The sequence below is a fragment of the Chrysemys picta genome, chromosome 10 (assembly GCF_011386835.1).
Source record: "Chrysemys picta bellii isolate R12L10 chromosome 10, ASM1138683v2, whole genome shotgun sequence".
Taxonomy (NCBI): Eukaryota; Metazoa; Chordata; order Testudines; family Emydidae; genus Chrysemys; species Chrysemys picta.
The window spans coordinates 43,528,933-43,555,389 of NC_088800.1; the positions used below are offsets into that span (position 1 = coordinate 43,528,933).

At 50.5% G+C, this 26,457-nt stretch overlaps 1 protein-coding gene across 4 annotated transcripts in view; it reads right to left on the minus strand.

The window, feature by feature from the left end:
• Positions 1–26,457, minus strand: part of GRAMD2A (GRAM domain containing 2A) — a 91,761-nt gene that overhangs the window by 7,629 nt on the left and 57,675 nt on the right. For 3 of the 4 annotated variants that reach the window (XR_010590793.1, XR_010590794.1, XM_065558521.1), the window contains exons 7-11: positions 25,275–25,346; positions 21,658–21,720; positions 5,825–5,981; positions 4,154–4,256; positions 1,752–1,859 (exon numbers count right to left, since the gene is read on the minus strand). Coding sequence is in view for 2 of the 4 variants with exons in the window: in XM_065558521.1 (XP_065414593.1) it covers positions 1,752–1,859; positions 4,154–4,256; positions 5,825–5,981; positions 21,658–21,720; positions 25,275–25,346 (503 nt within the window). In the remaining 2 variants the exon portion in view is untranslated. Of the gene's footprint in view, positions 1–1,747; positions 1,860–4,153; positions 4,257–5,824; positions 5,982–21,657; positions 21,721–25,274; positions 25,347–26,457 lie in introns of those variants that run through there. The other variant, XM_065558522.1, reaches the window with a different exon arrangement.

The following is a 26,457-nucleotide window of genomic DNA, read 5'->3' on the forward strand; positions in this document are numbered from 1 at the left end:
CCCCCACAGATTTCTTTGCTTCCCCGCAGAAAAATGACTTTCTGACATAGAAGCAGAGGGAAGCTGCAAGAGCAGTCAAGCACCACTCCCTAGCTGTGCAGGTACATTGTTTCAGACACCTGGAGCAGCCTGCGGAGAGGTAAATCACTGCAGGGCTGTGTCTGACCCACCCCCAGAAACCTCCCCCAGCTGCAGGAAGCTCAGCATCCTCTCCTGCTTCCTGCCCCCATCGCTCATCAGCTGCAGGGGGAGGGGTCACTGTACGGGGAACTGCTCCCACATCCACCCAACTCCCATGCATCTGGATCTCCCATACTCAGACACCACTGCCAAGCCTCACCCCGTACACCCAGAACCCCCCTAGCCTTCCATACCTGAACCCCACCCCACTGAACCTCAATCCCTGCATCTGGAGCACCCTGCACCCAGACCCCCTGCCTCAGGACCCCCACCCCTGCACCCAGACCACCCTCTACTGAGCTCCCTGCACTCAAACCCCCACCCTGATAAGACCCACCCTCCGCACCCACATCCAGATCCCCATGCAACTGACCCCCAACTAGTTGTACCCCCCCCACCAAGCCACACTCCCCCAGCACCCAGGCCTCCCTGCTGAAACCCCCACACCTAGATCCCTCCACTGAGCCCCTGCAACTGGAATCCCCCCAACAAGCCTCTGTGCATCCAGATCCCCTCACACCTAGCGCCCCCCCCCACTGAGCTGCCTGCACCCAGATTGTCCCACACAGAATTATCTCACCTCACCCCTGGGTCCCCCACCCCCAAACTCAGCCCCTCCATACTTGGATCCTGCCTGGTTGAGCCTGCCCACCCACACCTGGTGTACCTGGCACAGAGGGGCAGTGCCCCAGAGTGTTTCTAGGACAGGCCCAGGCCTTGTGCTGTGTCAGGGTTGGGTGCAGCCTCACCACTGACTCCATGTCCTGGGGGTGGGGAGGCTGCAGGGTGATCTCCCATCTCTGTGCAGCCAGTGGCCTGTGCTCCCCACTGCCATGCTGGAGCTTTGCATTTATTTATTGACCAATAAAACTTGCAGAATTTTAAAATATTGTGCACAGAATTTTTAATTTTTTGGCACAGAATGCCCTCAGGAGTAATTAGATATGCTGGATTTGGGTTAGAAGGTTGCTCACATTCGTTTCCTTGCCAATGCTGGGAACGGCACCCAGCCCCGAGGTTGGTGCTAGCCTCAGGCCAATGGCAAGAATACCTCTCACTGGCTCCCTTGGCTGGGAAGCAGCAGGCGCTGCTCCTCAGGACTGTCCCAGTGCCAAAGAACCAGTCTCAGCGACAGCAATGGGACCTTCCCCAGGTCACTTTAAATAAAATCCATTCTGCTGAGTTAAAGTCAGACGTCTTGCTGCACAAACTACAGGTGCACTTGCCACCTTGCAGGGGTAATTTTATTTATTGCACCTTTCATGTGGAAGGAGCCCAAGCACATTACAGATGATTCACAGAGAGCACTGTGGAAATGCCACCAGCTTCACGTGGAAGGCAACTGCCACGCTGAAGATGCACCAGAGAGGGAGACTGTGGGCAGGGGGATATATGGGCAAGACACTGCATCTCTTCTGTAACGCGCAACAGGATCTTTACTGTCCACAGCCCATAAGCAGGGACCCTGATTTTATCATATAGGCACACCCCTAAAACAAAGTCTGTACAAACATGGCCCTGTGGGCCCCCTATTTGTCACCCGAGGGTCCCAGAGCTGAGCACTCTCCTACCTCCGGTGCCCGCGTGAGAGGTAGTCCCGATTCAGAGAGCAGAGCTGCTGCTCCAGACGGAAGATCCGGAATGCCAGATATGACGAGGACACAACCAGGAGGCAGATCCTGGGAGCAAAGACAGACAGGAGCTGCATGTTAGGTCTGAAAGCCTTGGAGGCTAAAGCTTTTCCTACAGCAGGGGCTGTGTTTTCCTGGCCAGAGAAATATGTGGCCCGAGAGAGGAGGAAGAGACTAAAACCAAGGGGGAGGTTTCTCAATTGGAGACACATTTGTTTATTTAGTTTGTGTCTTTACAGAGCGTCATTCCTTGCAACAGCATGAGATGTACGTTAACAAGATGTATTTGATAAAAATACTGTTATTCAGCAATAGCCAAGAGCCTTTTTGCAACTTGCTGCCTGTTTAAGTTCTATATTTTCTATGTAGTTTTTATAAACACTTCAGTTTTTTTAAACAAAGCCAGACAAATTGCTGCTTCCCATTTTTAATGTAGTTTGTGGTTAGTGACTAAGGGCAAAATTCTACTCCAGCTCTGATGCCTGATGCAGCACGTTACCCATGAGAGCTGGGAGACTAAACTCATGGACTGCGTGCACGATATACAGTCAGTGGTCAGAAAGCCAGCACCAGGGCTAGACAGATGCTAGCAATTCCAGTGGGCACAAGGGACCAATTCTCAGTTGTACCAAGATCTCAAGGCCCCTTTCTGGCAGTGGCAATAGGCCTTAAAGTGGCCACAAGATCACGTCTACCAACCGTAAGGCCCATTTTACAGTGCCAAAGTGGTGTAAAGGAGCCTCAGTGTAAATGGGAATCAGGTCCATAGAGCAGCAGCTATGTAATGCAGCACCCAGCCGTTCAGACTCAGAATACAGCCAAGGATGTGATAGAGATTTCCCTTGAACGATGTCAGTACAGGTGAAAAGGGGCTGGATGCAGAGCCCCAAAGAACAGAAGTTCTCTAAAGCCACAGAAGAGGCTGTAGCAGTGCAGGCTCTGCCCCCTCGCCCCCAGACCTCCGCTGTGTCTCACCCCTGCAGCAAGAGGCTGGAGGAGACTGGACTAATGGGAAGCTAACAGAGCAATCCCCATAAAGTGCACAAATGGTTAACAGTCCAATGTCCCTGGGTGGGCACCTTCCAGCTGGGGAAGCGTTAAGATCTGGGTTCCCAGGCTTGGGCCATGGGACAAGCTAGTAAGAGAACTTTGTACAGATGGTTCAGCACTCGCAAGGGGAGCACAAACACCCTCCACAGTCCAAGCCGTTCCGGGACAGAGCTTGGCTAATGCAAGCTGAGCAGCCCGTGGATGAGATGAGCGTTTTGGGGGCCCCTCACCTTCTACGGATCTAAATCATTTTCACAATGCAGCCACATGGTCAACCCCTCTCTCATAAATTTCAGCCCAGTGTGATCGCAGAGTGGCTTAGATAATAAATCCTGAAACGGGCCCTGCTAGCCCAGCTGTGAGGGTGCCAACAGCAGAGGCATTCAACATCCCCACTAGGCTCTGCAGCCACAAGGCTACTTCCAACCTTCTACTGAATTCCTCTGACCATGTGCTTTCTCCTCTTCTCCTCCCCACCTTTACTCCTCGACTCTTTGCAATCAGCGGAGCTGGTTAACGCTGCCACTCCCATCCCACACTGATGCGAGCCTGACCCTCCAGCGCAACACACTGTGGTGGCAAAGGCGACAGCTTTGAGAATTCCTGCAAGGATCTGCATCCGAACTCGACTTGAGGAGAGTTGGGCTACAGAGCTTTTCAATAGGGGATGCTAGAGAGCAGCAAAGAACAGGGATATGGTTGTGTGCAGTGTGGAACAGAATGCCTGTAATCAGAGGCAGATTAGGGTTTTGTGGGGCCCTGGGCCAGAGCAAGTGGGGGCCTTCCCCCATCCCTTCCGCCTGCAGTCCTCCACCGCCCCTCCTGGTGCTCCTGCCAGGGAGCGGGGTTGGGGCACGGGGGCTTCCCTTGCTCCCCGGCAAGAGCACCAGGCGGGTGGGGGAAGCGGAGTGCCCATTTTTCTAGGCCCTATTGGCCCAGTGGCTAATCCATCACTGCCTGCAATCCCTTTCTAACAGTGTAGGAAGCTCTCTCTCTGGTATTCTCTCCCCCTCCACTGCCAACGTGTGTCTGTTGCCGAGAAGGTGGTTCAATCCCAAGCCTTCTCCGCTGCTGGTGCCAACTGTGGCGTGGATCTCTGTCTAGGAACTGGACTGAGCCCACATCATGTCACACAGGCCACTACAGGACTGTCAGATTGTAACGACTTCCAGTTGCTATTGACTTGGGTGTGACTGGACCAATGAGCCCTAGGGAAAAGGATCTGCAGCCAATGCACTCAGCTCCCCACTCTGCTCCCACGTAGCTATCTGTATGCCTGACTGCATGCTTACAGTACGATGAAGATTTTCAAGAGCTGATAATCAGACGGTCTCAGCTCTGCTACATAGTTTGGTTCCTCCTCCAATTCCTCCTCTTCTGTATTTATTGCACTTTCTGAAACAAAAGCAAAGAGACACCTAAATGAAACTGACAGACTAGCTTAAGGACCCAATTCAATTGTCTGAACCAGCCTCAAACAGCGATAAAAGCCCTGATATACCATGCCCTCCTGATCGTTCGCTACGACCCTGTTCCTGTCCCTAGGGAAATCCATTTGTAATCCCCCACCTTTTTAATGAGTTTCTCTGCTTCAATTCCATTATACTAAGAACCTGCTCAATATTCACCACATCACCTGAGGGACGCCCAGCACAATTGAACTGTCTCATAGATTCATAGACTCTAGGACTGGAAGGGACCCCGAGAGGTCATTGAGTCCAGTCCCCTGCCCTCATGGCAGGACCAAATACTGTCTAGACCATCCCCGATAGACATTTATCTAACCTACTCTTAAATATCTCCAGAGATGGAGATTCCACAACCTCCCTAGGCAGTTTAGATACTTACAAAGTAAATGCCTTTAATCCTTTGCTGTCCAGTGCAGGCACGAAGGTACCTTCCCAAAGGGCAAGTCCTACTAAGACTCATGGCAGGTAATGGCATGAAGCCATGCACATCAAAGAGAGAAACATCCCTCTCAAAAGCAAGGCTGTCTGGGCACCTTCTGTAGATTTCCTGACCCACATTTCAGGACAGGTTGGCCAAACCCTCTCACAGTCAAGAAGAACATGGCTTCTACAGCAAGATCTCCAACAGGGCAATCCAACCAGACCTAAGCTCTTAGATGTGCTAATTACACCCCAGGCTCAGCATTTCTCTTCTTTCATCAGAGCTGGATCTGAGGAATCTGCAAAGAAACCTACTGGCAGCTTTTTGTGCTCTTTCTGCCTCAGACATGTAATGGGCAAGAGTTGTATTCAAACAGGAATCTCCTCTCCCAAGGACAGTCCACTTCAGCTGTGGTCTTGGCTTGGCCTCCTGATCTAGGGAGAGGTCATGGGGTCTTCTCCCTGTGCGATCCCCAGGGGATACAGCTACAGAGCAATGCACAGCAGCCCCACACGCACCTTCGCCGTTAGTGAACGAGAGTTATGTTCCATAGAGCCCACGAAACCACTCTGACCTGCACACACCCTCCCCAGAGCTCCAATGGGAATATTCCTCCATCACATGGCCAGGATTCCCAAAGGGAAATTTCTTCACACAAGAGGCAGCAGATACTATTTCCTCCTTCCTTGGAGGCCAGTGCTCCCATCTCCTGGACACTGTTTTAGTATCCTCCACCCACAGATGGGCACCAGGGCTACACAGGAGCCAGGGGAACGTATTCTCAGTTATGCAGCACTTGGCAGAGGTTTGGCCTAGTGAGCTGTGAAAACTAGGAATGCTGAGTTCTAATCCCAGTGCTGACCCGTATTCGTTGTGTCCCTAACCAAATCACGTCGCTTTCGTGCCTCTATTTCCCCATCTGTAAAATGTTTTCAGTGCAATAAGCCAAACAAACCGTCAAAAGGAGGACAGTGGCCAGAGAAACGTTCCCAAAGGCAAATCACAGGCGCAAATGTAAATACTCTGCCAGAGCTGGCTACTAGCTCTAACCCTCTGTCCCCGGCATCCCTCACCTGATACCAGGGGCTCCTCGGAATTAAAAGAGCTCTCCTTGGTGCTGAGGCTGCTGATGGACGCTCGGTGGATGCACTGGTAGTCTGCATCCGGGAGAGATAGGGAGAGAGATGCTGGGGAAACCTTCCTCCACTTCACTTCTGGGACAATCACCTCCTGTGGAAGACACTGAACATTAGCACCACATTCCTTCACCCCTGCTGCCAGCAGGCATCAGAGAGAGCCTGGGCCTCCAGCATGGACCATCCAAGCCCTGAAAGCAATTTCTAGGAGAGGATCTAAGCCCAGGATTCTCATTCTGTGAGGCATGTATCTGCTGGGCAGCAGTCTCCAGCCTGTTCTGCACAGCTGCGAGGCCCCCTCAAGGGCCTGTCTGGGCTGCCACTACAAGCCACATTCTCACTGCTTGGATTGGCAGCCTCAGAGTCACTAGGAGCACAGTACAAATTCTTTATCAAGTGTTGGAACTGGACTCGTGCCAGATAGAAGAGCACCGTGGTGGGGGCCAGGAGGGCATCCTTCCCGGAGCAGGCAGGGCTTAGAGAGCAATCTCATGGTTTAGACAGATCTCCATTAATCTAATGGAAGGAAGGGATCATTCTGATCAGCAGGTCTGACCTGCTGCACAACATAGGCCAGAGAACCTGAGCCAGGATTCCTGTATGGCCACAGGGCTAGCAGCACTGCTGACTCACCTCGACTCTCTCCGAGGGCACCCCTGCAGTCTCAAACCTCATGCCTGCACCCCCCTGGGGTGGAATCCCACTCGTTTCCCACTCTCAGACTGGGTCTTGGATTGCAGCACCGTGTCCCAGCTTTGACTGCTCAGCAGGTCTGACTGGGCTTGGCCCTTGCACGTCGCCCTGTGACAGCAGTGAATGCAGGGACCAGACAGTTCTCTTAGAGCACTGTTCAATCTTAACAGCAGGGACACAGCAATGCATAAGAGAAACAGGGTTCTAAAACAACAGTTCAAAGAAGAGCTCTGTGTAGCTCAAAGCCGGTCTGTCTATTTTACCAACAGAAGCTGGTCCAGTAAAAGATATTGCCTCCCCCACCCTTGTCTCTCACATATTCTGGGATGACATGGCTACCGTGGCCATTCCAATATCCCAGCATAGCTCTACAGTTACTAGTGCAATAACCAGGTCACATACAACAGTCAAGTGCTCACAGCTCAGCCCCACGGCTGCCACGCTGTAGTCCGGCCACAAGTTACTGGGCTTATCTTTTAGCCACGCATCCAATCTTGCTTTAAAAGATTCCCAACTGCCAGAGAATCTGCCACATTCCTGGTAAAGTTGCCCAACAGTTAATTACCCTCCACATTAAAAATCTCCCCTGCAACCTGCACAAAGCATAAACAAAAAGTGAATTTAAAAATCTTTCAGCATGTACAATTTGTGGCACTGCTACCACCTCCTCCTATGCAATTTCAAACCTAGCTACACTCCAGCAGACCCGGGCAGAGGCACTTGTTTTATAAATATTTTGACAGATAAATTATATATTGCACAACTTATTTCTGGAGCTCACTATAAAACAGTTCCCAGTCAAACAATGCTAGAGCCTGAGCCAGATTTCTTGCTGGGGTTTAAACGCTTTGCCTCTTTCGGATGTCACTCCAGCCTTGCACTACCAAAGTGCAAGCAATCAAATCAGCGCACAGCCCCTTTTCACAACTGCAAACCCTAGGCTGTGCATCTTGCCTGCCAGTTACGTTCAGTGAGTGTGCTCCTTTGAATCCTTCCTTGGTGGATGCACAGCCTTATGTTGGTGCCTATGGAGGCCTCTCTGAGGAACTCCGGTACCGAGATGTCAGGTTCCGTGTACAGCGTTGAATGATGAGCAAGAACCAGAAGTACTGCAGATGGTCAGCGATCAGACTAATGCGAAGTGTTTTTCTTTGGCTAAGTGGCTGCGTTGCTGATCTGTTCGCATTCTGCTTGGTTTGTTTGCATTAATCCCACAGCTGTAATAGCCTATCAGCATCTGGAGAGATGGGTCTCCCTTGGCCCCAAGCAGATTTCTGCTATCTGGGGGCTATGGAGGGGACCTGACTAAAACACTTTCAGGTTCTCATGCTCACTAGCCAAGTTAAAAATACTGCTTTTGCTTCCTTAATTCTGGAAGTGGAAATTTAAGAGGACATTCAAATCTCACATTGCTGGAAATCAAGAGAAACTATGCTGATGTCAGAGAGCTTACGCCAGTGATCCGAACCAGACCTTCAAGTCTCTTAAACCTTCCAGATGCTGCAGTCATCAGTCCCCACAGGCCCCATCCTAGCCATCTGCACAGCGAGGGGTCAGACTAACCCTTTCCTGAAAGATGGGCCGGGATTCCGTCTCTTCCGCCCTCACCTGTATCAACCTCTCTTAGAAGCTGGAGGGTCACAGCTACATCCCCACTGAATGGGGAAACTCCATTGGTCAAACTGAGATTTTCTCCCCAACAGGACCTGAAATTCACACAGCTCTTCATTTCCTTTCTTGTCTGTTACTCCTGAGGGCATTCTGCACCAACAAATTAAAAATTCTGCACACAGTATTTTAAAATTCTGCATATTTTAATTGTAAAATAAATGTGAAGGCTCCAGCGTTGCATTGGAGAGCACAGGCTACAGGCTGCACAGAGGTGGGAGATCACTGTGCAGCTCTCGCCTGGGGACACAGACTCAGTGGTAAGACTGCACCCAACCCTGACACAGTGCAAGGACCAGGCTTTCCCCAGAAACACCCCAGAGCCCTGCCCCTCCGTGCCAGGTGCACCAGGTGTGGGCAGGCAGGCAGGCTCAGCAAGGCAGGATCCAAGTGTGGGGGATTTAGGTGTGGGTTCTGTGTGGGCCAATCGGGGTACTGGCAGCTCAGTGGAGGATCTGGATACACAGGGGCTTGTTGGGGGGTTCTGGGTGCAACAGTAATGGGACTCTGCAGGGGGGTCCAGGTGAAGGTGGCTGGGGCTCAGCAAGGGGGATCTGGGTGTGGGGGGCTCACTGGGGGGGTCCAGATCCTAGAGGAGTGGGGCTCAGTGGGTGGGGATCCAGGTGCAGCAGGTTGGGGATCCGGGTGTGGGTGGCTCGTTAGGGTGGTGCAGGGGGAGTGGGGCTCATTGGGCGGGGGGGTCTGGGTGCATGGGGCGTGAGGCTCAGCAGGAGGGTCTGGGCATGAAGCAGTCTGGATTCATGGGGGTTGGGCAGATGGAAAACCCTTATGATCGGCTGCCTTCCCCACTGACCTCGTCCAGACTGGTCAGAGCTGCTGCAGGAGGCAGGCAGGGCTCTCCCCCACCCCAGGAGCTAACACTGCTGTTCTCATGGGGGTGGAAGAGGACTAAAGCGCCCAGCCACTCAGGACAGTTCCTCTCCCCTCCCCTCCCCTGCAGCACAGCCTAGGAGGGTGGGGTGAGGAGCCCTGGGAGCTGCAGGATGAACACAGGTGGGGGGCAGGACTGATTTGGGGGCAGAATTAATTTCTGGGCAGGTGGACGGGCAGATGTGGGGTGAGGGCTCCTGCAGCAGGGGCCAGAATCTCCTTAGTAAATGTGGGAGTGTTGGCAACATTGTCCCTCACACAGTGGAGATGGGCAGGGGGGGTGCAAACACCCTCCTCCCCCCCCACAATATACTCTTTAAAAAATGCTCATGGGGGCAGGTCTCTGAGCGTCTCTCACGCCTCTGGATCTGTAGTTCATGAGAGAGGGATTTGTAAAACCCTAACCTGGGCTGATTTCACCCACATGGCTGCACGAGCCCTGTTCTCTCCGGTCTCGGCACACAAGGGGGATCCGAGGGGGCTGGAAAACAGGGAGCAGGGCTGGCGTTGTTTCCAGTTGGCAGTTCTCAGGTGTGGAGGGCAGCCTAGCCCGGGGGGAGGGGGGAAGGAGGGGAAGTCTGATCTCCACCCCCCCTTGGGTTTGATGAGCCCCATGCAGTGGCTGGGAGAGACAAGGAGCCATCTCTGTGCTGAACCATGTAGGGGCCCCAGTGGGTAGGTGGAGCACTGGCAGGATTGGACCCTTGCTCCGGGGGTAGTGGGGTGGGGGAAACAGTGCCTGGTGTGTGCTGGCTGGCAGATGGGGAGTTCACACAGCCGCTCCTCGCTGGGAATAAAGTGGCCTCTGTCTAGCCCTGATATGGAGCAGTTGACTGCCACTCCGAGGCACCACCCAGTGGGGTTTGGACACAAGGCTGTTCTGCTGCTCTCTCCCCAACCTGTTCATCAGCTCCCACGAGTGTTTGTGGGGGAGGGGCCAGTGTCTAGGCCTCACTGGGCATGTGTGTGCTGAGCCACAGCAAGCTGCGCTGAGCATAAATCCGACTGCTCTGGGCACCTGGAGGGCAGAGGCAGAGGCCCTGGTGTGTGCCCCAGGCCAGCCCAGCTCCCCACATGCCTTATCCCAGCAGCCAACTGGAAACAACACAAGCCCTTGTTTTCCAGCCCCCTTGACTCCCCCTTGTGTGCCGAAACCAGAGAGCACAGGGCTCGTGGGTGAAATCAGCCCAGGCTAGGGTTTTACCAATGCCTTTCCCATGCATTATAGATCCAGAGGTGAGAGGGATGCTCACAGCCCTGTCAGCAGCTCCTCAGACAAGAGGTCTGCTACATTCCCCTTGACACGGTAGTGAGGAGAGGGAGTAGCAACTGCACCAAGCAGTTAGAGCTATAGCCTGATCTGCAGGGAGAGGGACTCATGCGAGAGCTTGTCTGTTCCTTCCCCTCCTCCTGAACTTACCAGGTTACAGGTCAGCTTCCAATAAACCAACCAACCCTTGCACTGGTCTGTGTTCTAGGAGGATGAATCAAGTCATTGTCTTCAAACGAGGGGTCTTCTCTGGAGACTCCTCTTCCTACCCCACCGCTTCATCATCCTCCGCCTCTGGGCTTCTCTTTGCCCTGGAGGTTGGATGGGCTCCCTGCAGAGTCCAGCACGGCTCCTGTTAGCCCTTCCTTCCTGCCCCATGGTAGGAGGTGGCTGTCTCGTTAGGCCAGGGAGCAAAAGCCCAGCTCAAAGGATCTACACGAGTTGCATCTTGGTGCAAAGCACTCACATGTGAGCACTGAGCAACTTCCAGAAACCACGTCCGCGATAGCTCGGGGAGAAAGCTGTCAGGATGGATTCCTCATGCTCAGCAGCACTACCCGGCCTGAACCCACAGCCAGCTGCTAACAATACAGACCCTGTCCCTAAAACATAACATCGGAGATGGTCTCAGGTAAGATGCTGCCAGCTTCTTCAAGCTGGCGCCTTAACCCCCAGCCTCCCTGGAGCTCCACGGGATGTGCTGCTCTACTTCAAATCCCAGGCTTGAAAACAAGGTGGGATTTGTGCTCTGGGAATTCCAGCCCGGGGAGCAAAGCATCTATGGCTCACAAGAAGGTGTATTACAAATACTAAGCATACAATTGCTCTTACAGCTCCTTGTTGGAGCCAGGTAGCTTCACTCGGGCTGTTAAGGGCTTCAGCTACAACAGGACCTTTTAACTGGCAGCAATTCCTATGCTATTACACATAATCTTGCCTTGTTCACACTCACCATGAACATTATCTATAGGCCAGAACAGCTGTCCCTCATGGGAGGTCTAACTCCTGGAAGTTCTGAGCACTATATGGTGCATTAGGCAAATGGCTAACAGATAATAACTAGTTACTTGGCAAAGTAGAAAATAATTGACCATAATAAAAGACGATTATCAACACAGTTGTAAAACCAATACAAGAGCTGCAAAAGGAATATTGATCACTGAAAGGGCCTCTGCAGTATGGCATGAGACCACATGATCGGCCACGTAACATAAGGAGAGGTGAGAGAAATAGCAACAGATTAGGGCAATGTCTGCTCACATGGACGGAGACATTGGCTAGATCACCTCAATCAGCTGCCTCCCTGAGATTCAGGTGAGAAAACCTGCCCCAACGTTGGAACAGCTTTCAAGCCGCTGACAAGCGCGCCAGAGCTTCCCTGACACTGTCACAGCCGTCAGCCTGAGCTGCGAGAGCGCACGTCCCCTTTGCTACATCTACACGGGCAGGCACGGAAAGGAAATGTACGTGGATCCTGCTCTGAGTGGATGAAGCAGACACAGCTGAGCCAGCTTGGGCCCACCAATCACAGTAGCCAAGGTTCTGGGTTCTCTCATTTCAGGGCACAGAGCCCTCACTGTGGGAGAAAGCTTTTTTTAAGTATCAGAGGGGTAGCCGTGTTAGTCTGAATCTGTAAAAAGCAACAGAGGGTCCTGTGGCACCTTTGAGACTAAGGCTTGGTCTACACTAAACCCCCAAATCGAACTAAGGTACGCAACTTCAGCTACGTGAATAACGTAGCTGAAGTCGAAGTACCTTAGTTCGAACTTACCGCCGTCCAGACCCGGCAGGCAGGCTCCCCCGTCGACTCCGCGTACTCCTCGCGGCGAGCAGGATTACCGGAGTCGACGGGGAGCACTTCTGAGTTTGATTTATCACGTCCAGACTAGACGCGATAAATCGAACCCAGAAGTTCGATTGCCTGCCGCCGAACCAGCGCGGTAAGTATAGACAAGCCCTAACAGAAGTATTGGGAGCATAAGCTTTCGTGGGTAAGAACCTCACTTCTTCAGATGCAAGTAATGGAAATCTCCAGAAGCAGGTATAAATCAGTATGGAGATAACGAAGTTAGTTCAATCAGGGAGAGTGAGGTGCTCTGCTAGCAGTTGAGGTGTGAACACCAAGGGAGGAGAAACTGCTTCTGTAGTTGGATAGCCATTCACAGTCTTTGTTTAACCCTGATCTGATGGTGTCAAATTTGCAAATGAACTGGAGCTCAGCAGTTTCTCTTTGGAGTCTGGTCCTGAAGTTTTTTTGCTGTAAGATGGCTACCTTTACATCTGCTATTGTGTGGCCAGGGAGGTTGAAGTGTTCTCCTACAGGTTTTTGTATATTGCCATTCCTGATATCTGACTTGTGTCCATTTATCCTCTTGCATAGCGACTATCCAGTTTGGCCAATGTACATAGCAGAGGGGCATTGCTGGCATATATAACATTGGTGGACGTACAGGTGAATGAGCCGGTGATGTTGTAGCTGATTTGGTTAGATCCTGTGATGGTGTTGCTGGTGTAGATATGTGGGCAGAGTTGGCATCGAGGTTTGTTGCATGGATTGGTTCCTGAGTTAGAGTTGTTATGGTGCGGTGCGTGGTTGCTGGTGAGAATATGCTTAAGGTTGGCAGGTTGTCTGTGGGCGAGGACTGGCCTGCCTCCCAAGGTCTGTGAAAGTGAGGGATCATTGTCCAGGATGGGTTGTAGATCATTGATGATGCGTTGGAGAGGTTTAAGCTGAGGACTGTAGGTGATGGCCAGTGGAGTTCTGTTGGTTTCTCTTCTGGGCCTGTCTTGTAGCAGGAGGCTTCTGGGTACACGTCTGGCTCTGTTGATTTCATTCTTTATTTCCTTGTGTGGGTATCGTAGTTTTGAGAATGCTTGGTGAAGATCTTGTAGGTGTTGGTCTCTGTCTGAGGGGTTGGAGCAGATGCGATTGTACCTCAGTGCTTGGCTGTAGACGATGGATCATGTGGTGTGATGGGGGGGGGGGGGGGGAAGCTGGAGGCATGAAGATAGGCATAGTGGTCGGTGGGTTTTCGGTATAGGGTGGTGTTAATGTGGCCATTGCTTATTTGTACGGTGGTCTAGGAAGTGGACCTCCCGTGTAGATTGGTCCAGGCGGAGGTTGATGGTGGGGTGGAAGCTGTTGAAATCATGGTGGAATTCTTCCAGGGTCTCCTTCCCATGGGTCCAGATGATGAAGATGTCATCAATATAGCGTAGGTAGAGAAGGGGCATGAGTGGACGAGAGCTGAGGAAGCGTTGTTCCAGGTCAGCCATAAAAATGTTGGCATATTGTGGGGCCATGCGGGTGCCCATAGCGGTGCCACTGGTCTGGAGGTATATATTGTCACCAAATCTGAAATAATTGTGCGTGAGGATAAAGTCACAGAGCTCAGCAATAAGTTGTGCTGTGTCATCAGGGATACTGTTCCTGTCAACTTGTATTCCATGGATACTTGGAAGAAGTGAGGTTCTTACCCACGAAAGCTTATGCTCCCAATACTTCTGTTAGTCTCAAAGGTGCCACAGGACCCTCTGTAGCTTTTTTTTAAAAGCCCCCAGGAGAGAAGAGTAATCCCATTATTACAACAGAATCCCATTAAGGTGGGGGCTCCAGGGGCTAGAGCACTCAGATGGCCCATAGACAGACATTTACTCTCCCAGTCACTAGAGAGACTTCGCAGCAGGATGGGGAGCTGAAGGGCTTAGGATGGCGCCAGCCTGGGCTCAGCAGATGGGATCCGTTCCCTTTAGCAGTCTGCACAAATTGTCTGACTGCTCCCTTCCATGGGGCAGCCATCCCCCGCGGTGCACACAGAGAGACAAGTCTCCACTTCGTGAGAGCCTGCCAGAGCTTTACTTCGGAAGCTGCTGTTTGACAGCAGCTGCAGAAAATGAGGATTTCGGAGAGACCAGCACATCTCAGCGCTCCCTGCACAACACAGAGGAGCAGAGACACAGCTTCTCTGGGGCACATGGCTACCATGCGCGCAGCTCCAATGAGGTCACCAGCTTCAGAATCAAGCCATGGCAAGAGAAGTCCAGCAGTCAACAAATCCAACACTTAAAAGCTGTTGTCCTAGCCCCAGTTAACCCCTGCTGGAGACTCACTTTGTCTGCAGTGACTTGCATGCTGACAGCATTGCTAGTGTATGTCAGTCTCTTTCTGATTAAAACAAACACCTGCACAACCACCAGGTGGTGCACACACCTTGTCTGAGTAACTTGTGCTTGTACTGCTGTAGCCCTCAGCTCTCCTAGCCCCAGGTCCTTCCAGCAGTTAATCAACATCAAGAGAATGTAAAACAGATCGGAAGCCCTTTGGTCTTCCTAGAACGCTACTGGGTGCTCTAACACCATCACTCATTCTCTCATTTCCTCACCATGGCTCAGGAGGTGTCTGTATCGAAAACTTGATAGTTTTCAGTGAGATGTGTCTTGACCAGACTGATTTTTTTCAAAACTCGGGAAACATCTTTGACAGTTTCCTACACAAGACACTTGCCATTCAACTAGCTGCCATAGGGATTTCATTCTAGGGGCAGCACAGATACCTGCCCTAAAGGGAGAGCTGGTGGGAAGATTTGCAACACCATGTTTTTTCCATTGGAAAATGCCAATTAGTGGAAAGGAAATTTCACAGAAAAAGATCAGTTCCAACTAAACTTTCTTTGGGAAAGTTTTTCAGGTCCAGATGAAAGAGAGAGATCAACCACCCCAGAAAAGAAGGTTACTCACCTTGTGCAGTAACTGAGGTTCTTTGAGATGTGTGTCCCTGTGGCTACTCCACTTCAGGTGTTCGTGCACCCCTGCGCTCGTAAGTGCCCGGTTGGGTCGCACATGCGTGGTCCCTGCCTCATGCCCCTGCAGGCAGTTAACCGACGCTGTGTGACCAACCCCCACTCAGTTCCTTTTCTACTGCAGAGACTAATAAGGAAACTCCGAAGTAGAGGGGAGGAGGGAGAGTAGCGGAGCACCCACAGGGACACACATCTCGAAGAATGTCAAAGGTGAGTAACCTTCTCTTCTTCTTTGAGCACTGTCCCTGTGGGTGCTCCACTTTAGGTGACTTCAGAGCAGTGCCCTCCGATGGAAGGAGGGGCTTCAGAGTTGAAGTCGTGACCTCCAATAGTATAGAGCATCTGAAGGAGGTATCAGACGTTGCCTGTTGCTTTAAGGCATAGTGCTGTCTACAGGTATGGGCAGAGGCCCAGGTAGCAACTCTACAAATGCCCGTGATAGGTACATTGTGCAGGGAAGCAGTGGAGGCTGATAAGGCTCTAGTGGGATGTGAGCGAATCCCCATGAGGGATTGGCAGTCGCACTGATGATAGAGTTTTGTGCAATTATGGATCTACTTGGAAAGTCTTTGTTTAGAGATGGTGCTCCTTTTGGAGCATTCAGTGATGGATAGAAACAGTCTGGGTGATTTATTTTAGTCCTGTCTATGTAAGAAGCCAATGCCCTCCGAACATCAAGATTATGAAGTGTGTAATGTGTTCTGTGTGGTCTGAGGGAGGCTTTATCCTCAAAGAAGACCATGTATGGGGGTTCCGCCATGAAAGCGGACAGTTCTGCCACACGTCTGACAGGTGTCATTGCCACAAGAAATGCTACTTTCATAGAACGGTGTAGCAGTGATTATGTAGTCATGGGTTCAAATGGGGAAGAGGTGATGATCCAAAGAACCAGGTTCAGGTCCCATAGTGTAGTAGGCTCACGGTAGTTCAGGGTAGGCATTACTGAGTACTCTGAGGAAACATTGGGTCAGTAGATGGGTAAAGACGGGATGGCAATCCACCTTGGGGTGGAATGTTGTGATGGTAGGTAGATGGACTTTTATTGAGTTCATGGATAGGTCTGACCATTTGAGTTCTAATAGGTAACACAGTATAGAGGGTAATATCCCTGGGATGGAAGTCATCCGTTTTAGTTGGCACCAGGCCTTAACTCATCTCTCCTTCAGGATGTATGGGCAACAGTTCATTTCTGTTCAACTGCGTAACTATATTTTATACCACCTCTGAACAGGTCAGCACAGGTTCTGTGAGCCATGGAGGAGCCATGCTCTGAGGTGGAGTTTCAGTGGATGTAGGACACGGCCTGAGTCCTGGGACAGGGGGTGAGACAGAAGTGGGAGTGCGATTCATGGATGCACGGTCATGCTGAGCGGGTAAGGATACCATGGTTTGGCGAGACCATGCTAGTAGAATTACTGTGGCCCATCCAGCCTGAGCTTGTGGATCACTCGGTTCAAGAGAGGAATAGGAGGGAAGGCATAGAGAAGGGGAGCGTTCCACTGGTGGAGGAATGCATCGCCTAATGACTGCACACAGAGACCTGCACCAGAGCGAAAACGAGGGTTTTTGGTATTTTGTGCAGTTGTAAAAAGGTCTACTGTGGGGAATCCCCAGTGTTGAAATACATGCAGGAGTTGTCAAGCTCCCTTTGCGGTCCTGAGAAATTTGTCTGCTGAGGGTATCTGCTGTGGTGGATATTGTGTCTAAGTCACTATTGTCAGGGTTTTATGGCTTGCATACAGAGCTACTGTGAGTGTGCTCCCCTTTGTCTGTATATATAATAGATACAAGCTAAGGCTTCAAATAGCCTTGTCCTTGATGAGTGGCAGGAATTGGGAGCAAGCGTTATGGACAGCTTGAAGTTCCAATAGGTTTATATGTCAAAGGGATTCCGCAGGGGACCAGTGGCCCTACATAGAATGTGGGTGCAGGTGTGCGCCGCATCCCAGGAGTGAGGCATTTGTGGTCTGAATGAAGGGTGCCCCCATGCATATGTTGGTCAGTTTTGCCCACCAGAGAAGGGGGTCCTTTATTTTGCCCGATATTGTGGGGTGCTTGTTTATGCTGTGCCTGTGTGGAACAAAGCTGATATGTAGCCTTCCTTGTAGGCAATGGATGTTTAATCTGGTGTGTCTGACAGCAAATGTTGTGGCTGCCATGTGGACAAGGAGTTGGGGGAAAGTCCTGGCAGATACCTGTGGGCTATTTTGCACAGTGGATATGAGGCTGGTGAAAGGGACAGAAGGTTGTCTTGGTAGTGAGGCTATGGCCTCGATAGGGTTGAGGTGGGCCCCAATGAAGTCCAGCTCTTGCACTGTTAGAATGGGCTGGTCAGTATTTATTAGGAAACCCAGATTTGTGAAGAGGGTGACCACCTGTTCAGTGGCTTGCAATGCTGTGTGCTGGGTTGATGTTTTTAGCAGGCAGCCGCTTATAGTGTATAGCGTGACCATCTTGAATCGTTGTGTTTCTGACGAATTTGTTGAATTATTGGAGGTTAATGGTTGGGATGCAGCAACTTGAGAAGTAGATTGTTGTCCCCTTACGGCCAGTGTCTGCGACCTTGTGAGACAAATCACCACTGTGGTTGTGAATACATTGGCTGGTGGTATCGTTGGGATGTAAAGTAATTCCTCTGTTTCCTCTTGGGTTTGGGGTTATAGGTTCCCAAGGATAGGAGAGTTGCTTGTGAGTCCATGAGTGAGTGGAGCGAGTCGTCTGTCTTTTGGTGAATAAATTTGGGCTGGCAAGTCTTCCAGCGTGGATTGCACCTCTTCGGGGAAGCCAGAAAGATAGAGCCATGAGACTCTTCTCATTACAATCACCGTTAACACAGATGTTGCAGCCCTGACCTCAGAATCAAGTGCTGAGAATTGTTCTCCCTTGTCCGTGGCAATAAAATTAATCAATTTGGACATTTTTGTGTAGTTTGTATAGTTGTATTTTGTTAGTAATGTCGCATAGCTGGCTATGCAGAGGTGATGGGTAGCCAAAGAGTAAGCCTATTGCCAAAACTGATCAAGTCTTTTCCAGTCCTTATCATGAGTTGTGTTTCTGGGCTGTTGTTGCATGCCACGTAGCTGGACTGCATCTATCACTAAGAAATTAGGCACTGGATGCGAAGTCTGCGCCCTTTGTTGGTACGCACCTCCTGTCTGACCTCCTGCCAGCTGGAGGGGTGGCCGCAGGGGTCCACGGAATGACCCTTATGGGGTCCATCAGTGCCTCATTCATGTGAAGGGCAATTTTTTTTTTTAAACAAAGTGGATGTATGCAAAAAGTCCACTAGCCCATGCGGTATCATGGGGACCTCCTCAAGGGAGATGTCCAGAGAGGGCCACCCTCTCAAATAAGCCATGGAACAGTTTGAAATCATCTCCTATATTAGGGGGAGGAGGCATAAAGGTGTCCTCTGTGGACAATGATGGCAAGTGGGTAGGTGATGTCCCCTGCAGGAGCTGGGGTTCTTCCTCCTCTTCCCCTGGTACCACTGAGGGTGCTGGTACAGAAGTTGTGGGGGAATTACTGTGTGCTGGGTCTGGCCGTGGTGGGCAGTCCCCCCTTGTGTGGGGCATATGACCCATGGAGTCCACTATGCCCACTGGGATGGGAGCAGCATAGGGGGTCCCCATACCACTGTAAGTACCCGGGGACAGCATAATATGCCCCAGGAGAGACTCCTGGGTTGACTGACTCCTGATGGATAGGAGCCAGTGGGGGAATAGCTCCCTGTTCTTCTCATCTTCCTCCTTCAAATAAAGAGCGAGACAGTGAGTGATGTTTGGGATGCAGGGAGACTTGGTGCCGAGGGTGTCATTCTCGTATTGATACTGCGGATGGGGGATCAGGGCAGAGCCAAATACCAGAACCCTCTGTCTGAGGAACTGCTGCTGTGCTGGTTTGATTGGCCTCTGTGGCTGTCTCCTTGTCGGTGCCAGGGCTACGGAGGAGAAGGCAGCACTGCTGGCTGTGCCTCTGTGCGTGTCGGGCGCGCCTTTGAAGAAGCTGCCTTTTGTAGTGGTGCTGCGGTGCTGTTTGTAGATTGTGGTGCGGAGGCACAAGGTTTTGGTTTCTCCTTACTGCCTGTGTCAGAGCCGGCTCTTGTGGAGTCTCTGGCTCTAGCGATGCCAGGATTTTCCGCTCCCAGTGCTGACAGCGCAGCCGGTGCTGGTATTGGAAGCCTGCCTGTGGAATGAACAGACATCGCAGTGCGAAGGCACAGGGTTTTGATTTCCCCTTAGTGCCTGCGTCAGAGCCCGCTCTTGTGGAGTCTCTGGCTCTAGCGGTGCTGGGGTTTTCCACCACCTCAGCTCCCAACGCTGACAGCCCAGGCGGTGCTGGCATTGGATGCCTGCCCGCGGAGCAGCTGTAGACGGTGGCATGGAGGCACGGGGCTCTGACCTCCCCTCAGTGCCTGCACCGGAGCCATCCCCTGCAGTCTGTCTGCAGAGGTGCCAGAGCTCTCAGCCACCCGAGCTCCCGGCGCTGACAGCACAGATGGTGCTATTATTATCCATGGGACGGCTGTTTTGTTTTTTATTCCTGCAGTGGGGAACTCCGATGTGGGGTTGGAGAAAGGACTCCTGTCTGAAGCCGCAGTTGGCGAAGGGGGGTGTCCCGAGCCTCATGCCCCGAGGTCCGAGAGACCTCTCCACTCTGTGCTGTTCTGGCCGGGAGCCTGAGGCAATGCAAAACTTTGTGGATACCTGCTTCGCCCAGGCAGCAAACACAGGACCGTGGCTGTCAGGTCTGCGAGCCCTGGAGGCAAGGCACTGAAAGCCTGGGAAACCGGGCATTCCGGTTGGAGGGCTTCGGCTTTCGCCCTCAAACAGCTGTTTCTGAAGTTCCTGGCCATGAGGTTTTTTTTTTTTTTTAAAGCAAGGAGAAAATAAAAGGGAAACAAGCTAAGTAGCTGATAACGAGGAAACTAAGTAACTGACTGTAACTAATTAACTATAAAGTAGCGAGGTGCTGCTGATTGCTCTGACTTGTAGCCAAGGGCGGTAGAGAATGAACTGAGTGGGGGTTGGTCACACAGCTTCGGTTAACTGCCTGCAGCCGCACGAGGCAGGGACCACGCATGTGCGACCCAACTGGGCACTGCTACCAAAAGTCTCTGACTATGAGCGCAGGAACACCTAAAGTGGAGCACCCATAGGGACAGCACTCGAAGAAGAATAGCCAATAGCATCGTGGTCAGGGGACTGACATCCAGGAATGGCTGAGCCATTACAAACATTTACTCTATCTCCCCTTGTAAGTATTCTCACACTTCTTATCAAACTGTCTGTACTGGGCTAGCTTGATTATCACTTCAAAAGGTTTTTTTTTTTTTTCTTTCTCTTAATTAATTGGCCTCTCAGAGTTGGTAAGACAACTCCCACCTGTTTATGCTCTCTGTATGTGTGTATATATATCTCCTCAATATATGTTCCATTCTACATGCATCCGAAGAAGTGGGCTGTAGTCCACGAAAGCTTATGCTCTAATAAATTTGTTAGTCTCTAAGGTGCCACAAGTACTCCTGTTCTTCTTTTTATCCCAGGAGAGTGCCCTTACCACCGGACTATTGGGTATTATGTGGTGGCTCTCGCTTGCTCTCTCTCTCATTTTTTCCATGAAAAATCTGAGAAGCTCCGGTTTTTGTTCCAATACAGAATGGAGTCACATTTTGAAGCCACAAAATTTGTCACAAAATGGAATTCTTGTTTTCCAGCCAGCCCCACTTAACATTTCTGCCAACATCTTTCCATATATACTTTGTGCTCTCTGGTGTGCTGGGATTTAAATAATAATAATAAAAGCTGATCTTTGAGTCTGATCCACTGGTGAATCGGCTGAACAGAAAGTTTAAGATAAGATGTTTTTAATCTATTGGGGTTTTTGCTCATTTAATCATGTTCCCAGCATGTTATGAGTGTTTAGGACTCAGGCAGCTTTATTCAATTTTAAGATCTCAGCTCTAACCAGCAATGAAGAAGCTGTTTGAATGTCAAGCAGATTTTATTTCTATTAACCTGGACTAGACACTTGAATATGAGCCTTCAATTCAGGCATCAACACAAGGTTTCCTAAATGATCCCCTTCACACCCCATGCCCCCCATTAATATCCATTTCTGTCAAGTCATGCTGGATTCTGTCAAAAGATCCTGCAGGCCATGCTAAAAAAATAGAGCCTAACCGTGACCTTCCCTAACAACCAATGTTAAACATGATTTTGGCTGTGGGAGGAGGCAGGCAGAGGAGCTGGTGTTCACCACACTCCAGTGCTGCTTTTGGCAGGTTCAAAGCGCATGGGGATTTTATTAAACTTGCTAACACTTCAAACAGATGTTTCACAGCCTGCGGCATTAGTGCTCGTATGTTCACTGCAGAGGCATTTTACCAGGGGCATTCTGTGATATTCTATTGCTGTTATTGATTCCTTGTTTGCAAATATGGCTCTTACCAGGGATACGGAATCAGGTTCCTCTGTGAATTCTTTCAAACTCAAACTCTTCTTACTTGAAACCTGGAAGAGAGGGAGGAGCAGACATTACCGACCCATCCCCAGGGGATCTCCACTGGAAGGCACTGAATGGAGCATCCGGACTAGGACACTCCACTGCCCCTCTCTCCCCCAACAGAAAGTTATAGTAACTCTGGGTTCCAAAGCTGCTGGTGAGCCTGGTAAGAACATTGCCTGTATGCGACCTTGCCACATGCAAACCCTTAGGGGTTGCGGCTCCTGTACACGTGACTTCTGGAAAAGGGTTTCTGACAATGGGTTATTCCAATGGGGACAGGGTGCTCAGGCTAGACTGGGCTGGAGAAGAGGTGAATGAGGAGTCAGCAGCATGTGAGTGTTTCTTCTTGTTTCCTAGACTGAACAAAACCAACATAACCTAAAGACACTTTGGTGACAGTCTGGGCTTGGGGAGGATGCTAGGAGCGCTGAACTTTGAGTTCCAGCTCTCCAGACCCATGGCCAGACTTTGGGTAAGTCATTTCCCCTCTCTGTGCCTCAGTTTCTCCTCCCTGTAAAACAGGTAACACTGACTGGCGGGGGAGGGGGGGGGGGGAGAAGAGCAAGAACTCCTGAGGCAGAGTTATTGGGTTCCACCTAATTTGGTTGTCAGGATGAATCAGCAGAAGAACTCTGCAAGTCCATGAAAGATCCAAGCTCCTGACAGCCTGTTACATGCCAGAGGTACTTTTCTGGATTAAGGATACCTCTGAATTATACCACAAACACAGATAGCTCAAAATAAAGACATCAGAAATAAGGTGGTTCTTTGGAGGCTTTTTAAACTCAGCACCAGGTTAAGGACTGATGGATTTCTTCCCCTCAGACTTTTTTTAAAATTTCCCCTAAGATTTGTACCATGGTTTTTATTCCAAAATTTAAAACCCCTGTAAAGAGAGTGTAAAAAACACAAATACCGGCAGAGCCAGTGTTCTTACATCGAGGTTATAAATAATGCACATGCACACCATTAGAGCAAAGAAATTCCTTGGATTCAGCCTAGTTTATCAGTGACCTAGAAAACAGCAGAAATTCAGGTTCTCTTGTGATGCGACATGTGAATTATGTATCACGGGCCCGATTCTGCTCCCGGTCAAGACAATGGAAACAGTATCAATGCCAATATGATGACATTATCCGCCAAGTGGATTTTCCATATTGTGAGCTGCCACTTGACAAAGACCACCTTCGCCTTCAGCGTAAACTGAATTAGGGACAGTGAAGGCAATGTACATCTAAGAGGATGGCTTGGACCGGTCAAGCAAATGGAGCATCCATAATTCTCATCCAGGTGGGATTTGAACCTCTCCCCCCCACTCCCAAGAAATATATATAAAAAAAAATTTAAACCCAACCCCAGGAGTATGTTTCAAAGTCAAGAAAGTCAAACGAGTGCTTTATAAAATACAGCGCATGACGTGAGAGAGACAAGGTGGGTGTATTGGACCAACTGCTGTTGGTGAGAAAGACAAGCTTTCGAGCTCTTCCTCAGGTCTACTCCAAAGGCTGCATCTCTCAGCAAGATAGCAATAAAAGAGATCACCTTGTCTCTCTAATATGCTGGGACCAACACGGCTACACCACCACTGTATATAACAATGTATGTCATGGGCAGTTTAACAGCACACGTTAGGATATGTAATTTAACTCCAGTAGCAACACTGCACTACTGTGTGCATGCATGCATGCAGGCACGTGCACACACACACACACACACACACACACACACACGTACGTAGGAGGCAAATTACATGGACATGTATTTCCTTATATTAAGCATACAGAACTTTCCATCTTCAAAGCACTTTAATAAATTCTCACTCCCGCCCTCCGGTGCATGATCCCCATTTTACAGGTGGTGAACCGGGCACAGAGAAGTGCAGTCACTTGCCCAAGCTCATGTCAGTGTTAGATGCAAGAAGGATGGTCTTGTTGCTGAAGTGCAGGACTGACTGCCCAATGCTTCTATTCCCAGGTGCCACAGATTCCCGTATGACCCTTGGGCAAATCCCTTAAGCTCGCCACACCTCAGCTTCCTCCTCCATAGGATATTGCTGACCGACCTCACAGAAGTGCCGAGGCTGAGTTAAGTCACGTTTCCTGTATTCGTTTATTTTAGGGTGACAGATGGAAAAGCCTTATTGGAACATCCTGCCCACGGCTATGATCTGGCTCCCAGCCCTGTGCTCAGATGTCATCCGGCTCTCCGGCACAGTCACTTCAGTGACTGCCCAAGAATGAAACATTCGGAGAGCTCTGTACTGCAGCAGAACGCACAGCACTCAGACAGAGGTTTAAGCATCAGCCATCTGTGTAGGTACTGGCTTAATAGGAGAGGGGATTTGTCTTGCGTAAGGGTAAGAACAGCTCAGCTGTTCTGCTGCCGAACTGGGAATGAGAATCTAAACAGCAGGTTTATCCCCAATGGCCTGGACTCATTTATTATGAATGGAAACATTGAGGCATTAGCATTCCCTGCATGGGGCCTATCTAAATTAAGCTAACTGGGGTGGTGGGGGGGGGTTGATCTAACGGAAGATTCCACCTAGAGGAAGCTAACCTCACCAGCCAGGAGTATGTTTTCTCACCCCAGGCCATATCTAGGCATATTCCGAGTCATGCGAGCATGCTGGAGAAGGTTGGGGAGGTTCGAGGAGCTGATTGCTAGCTAGGCATAGACCCAGCCCGATACGATCACTTGCTCCAAGGCGCAGTTGCAGTAAAGCTCTATTCAGGGAAGGCAGTGCCTGCCTGGCACTGGGGCCTGTGCCGTGGGACTGATATCCTGCAAGCCTTTCCAGGCGGAGACAATCTCATGGATTTATGATGGTCCTGATTTCTGAATGCCTGTCATTGGCAGTACTGTCATTTGCCAGCAGAGGGCAATAGTTCAGCCTCCCAGATGTCCCTCCCTTAGGACCTGTCCCTGGGGAGCCTCTCAGCCGAGAATGCTGGCACATGATGCTCCCCAATGGGGTCTGTGGTATCCCCTCTGCTCCCACTCTCCAGCATTTGAGACGGCTCCCCCAGCACTATCAACGCATCTAAGCCCTATGGTTCTGTTGGGGGCGTTCATTGGTTCCTATCAGACAGGCATAGACCCAGTGCTCCTCTCTCATCACTAATCCAGGCACCATTAGTAACAGGCATTTGAAGCTGGATGAACAAAGTCACAGGGGAAGATGCTCTTGCTCCCATGCCCATTCGAGCTGCTCCTCCACCCCCGGCAGTGGATGTCCAGCTCACCCTGCCTGCATACATGGGGCAGGGGAGTAGCAGACCAGTGAACAAACAAAGCCATGCAACTTTGATCCGTCTGGCAAACCCTTCAGAGTCTGCTCTGCAGCAGCATCCAGGACAACTATTCCCAGGGGGCACACAGGGAAAACACAGAGCCTTCCACCATCCTGGACAGGGGCCACGTCACACAACACATGTGAGCAACGGATACAGTGCTGCCACCGTCCAAACACAGTGGTTTCAGGGCACGCACTTCAGTCTCGAGCTCCCTCCAACCCGTTGGTGGGAGCTACTGGATTTGTGATGAACTAGAAGGGTACCTGTAGGTGCGTGCAGACTCTCCTCAGCACATCGTACACACTGTCTCGAGAGATCAAGGACACAAAGATGTACTGAAAACAAACAGAGAGAGAAGCAGCAGTGAGATGCTATCCCTGTACAGCACATGACATCGGCCCGGAGGCACAGGCTCCTCTCTCTGCTGGGATGCTCAGAGTTAGAACCAACAGCACATTGGAGTTCTGGCTCCTGTTTCACAGTGTGAGCATTTAAACGCTCACCACCATGCTAAGCGCTCTGTTGAGATGCACAGGAGCAGGTTACAAAGAGCTGATGCTGCAGCCAGCCGTGTGGCAGACTCAGCACAGCGTCATGCTGATAGACGTGGGAACAGCTCGTTTTGCTAACAGAAGGGCCATCCGCAATGGTATTATGGTTCTGTGCAGGAACACCAGGACTCGGCGTCATCCTACTCCCAGAGGAGAGGCAAAAACTCTCATCCCACTCACACTAGTGGCAGTTTTGTCACTGACTTCAGTGGGAGCAATTAGGCCAACACTGGGTACCTTGAAAAACCTACCTTTCAGGTCACTAACAAAACAAATTTAAGATTTAAGACTAATAGGACTTTGCTTCTATGTACTGTAGAGCGGCTTTCAGCAAGAACTCATCTCTAATGGGTTCTAGAGAGCATGTTTTCAGCCAGCACTAAAATGCAGCCACCTCTGGGGTGGAATATTGGATTCCACCCCAGCACCAGTACTCACTAATCATGGAATCTGGACTCAAAAGGACCTCGAGAGGTCTTCTAGTCCAGTCCCCTGCACTCATAGCAGGACTAAGTATTATCTAGACCGTCCATAACAGGTGTTTGTCTAACCTGCTCTTAAAAATCTGCAATGATGGAGATTCCACAACTTCCCTAGGCAATTTATTCCAGTGTTTAACCACTCTGACAGTTAGGGAGTTTTTCCTTGATGTGATTTAAGCCCATTGCTTCTTGTCCTAACCTCAGAGGTTATGAAGAACAATTTTTCTCCCTCCTCTTGTAACAACCTTTTATGTTGAAAACTGTTATTGTGTCCCCCCTTCTCTTTTCCAGAAGAAACAAACCCAATTTTTTTGATCTTCCCTCATAGGTCATGTTTTCTAGACCTTTAATCATTTTTGATGCTCTTCTCTGGACTCTCTCCAATTTGCCCATATCTTTTCTGAAATGTGGCG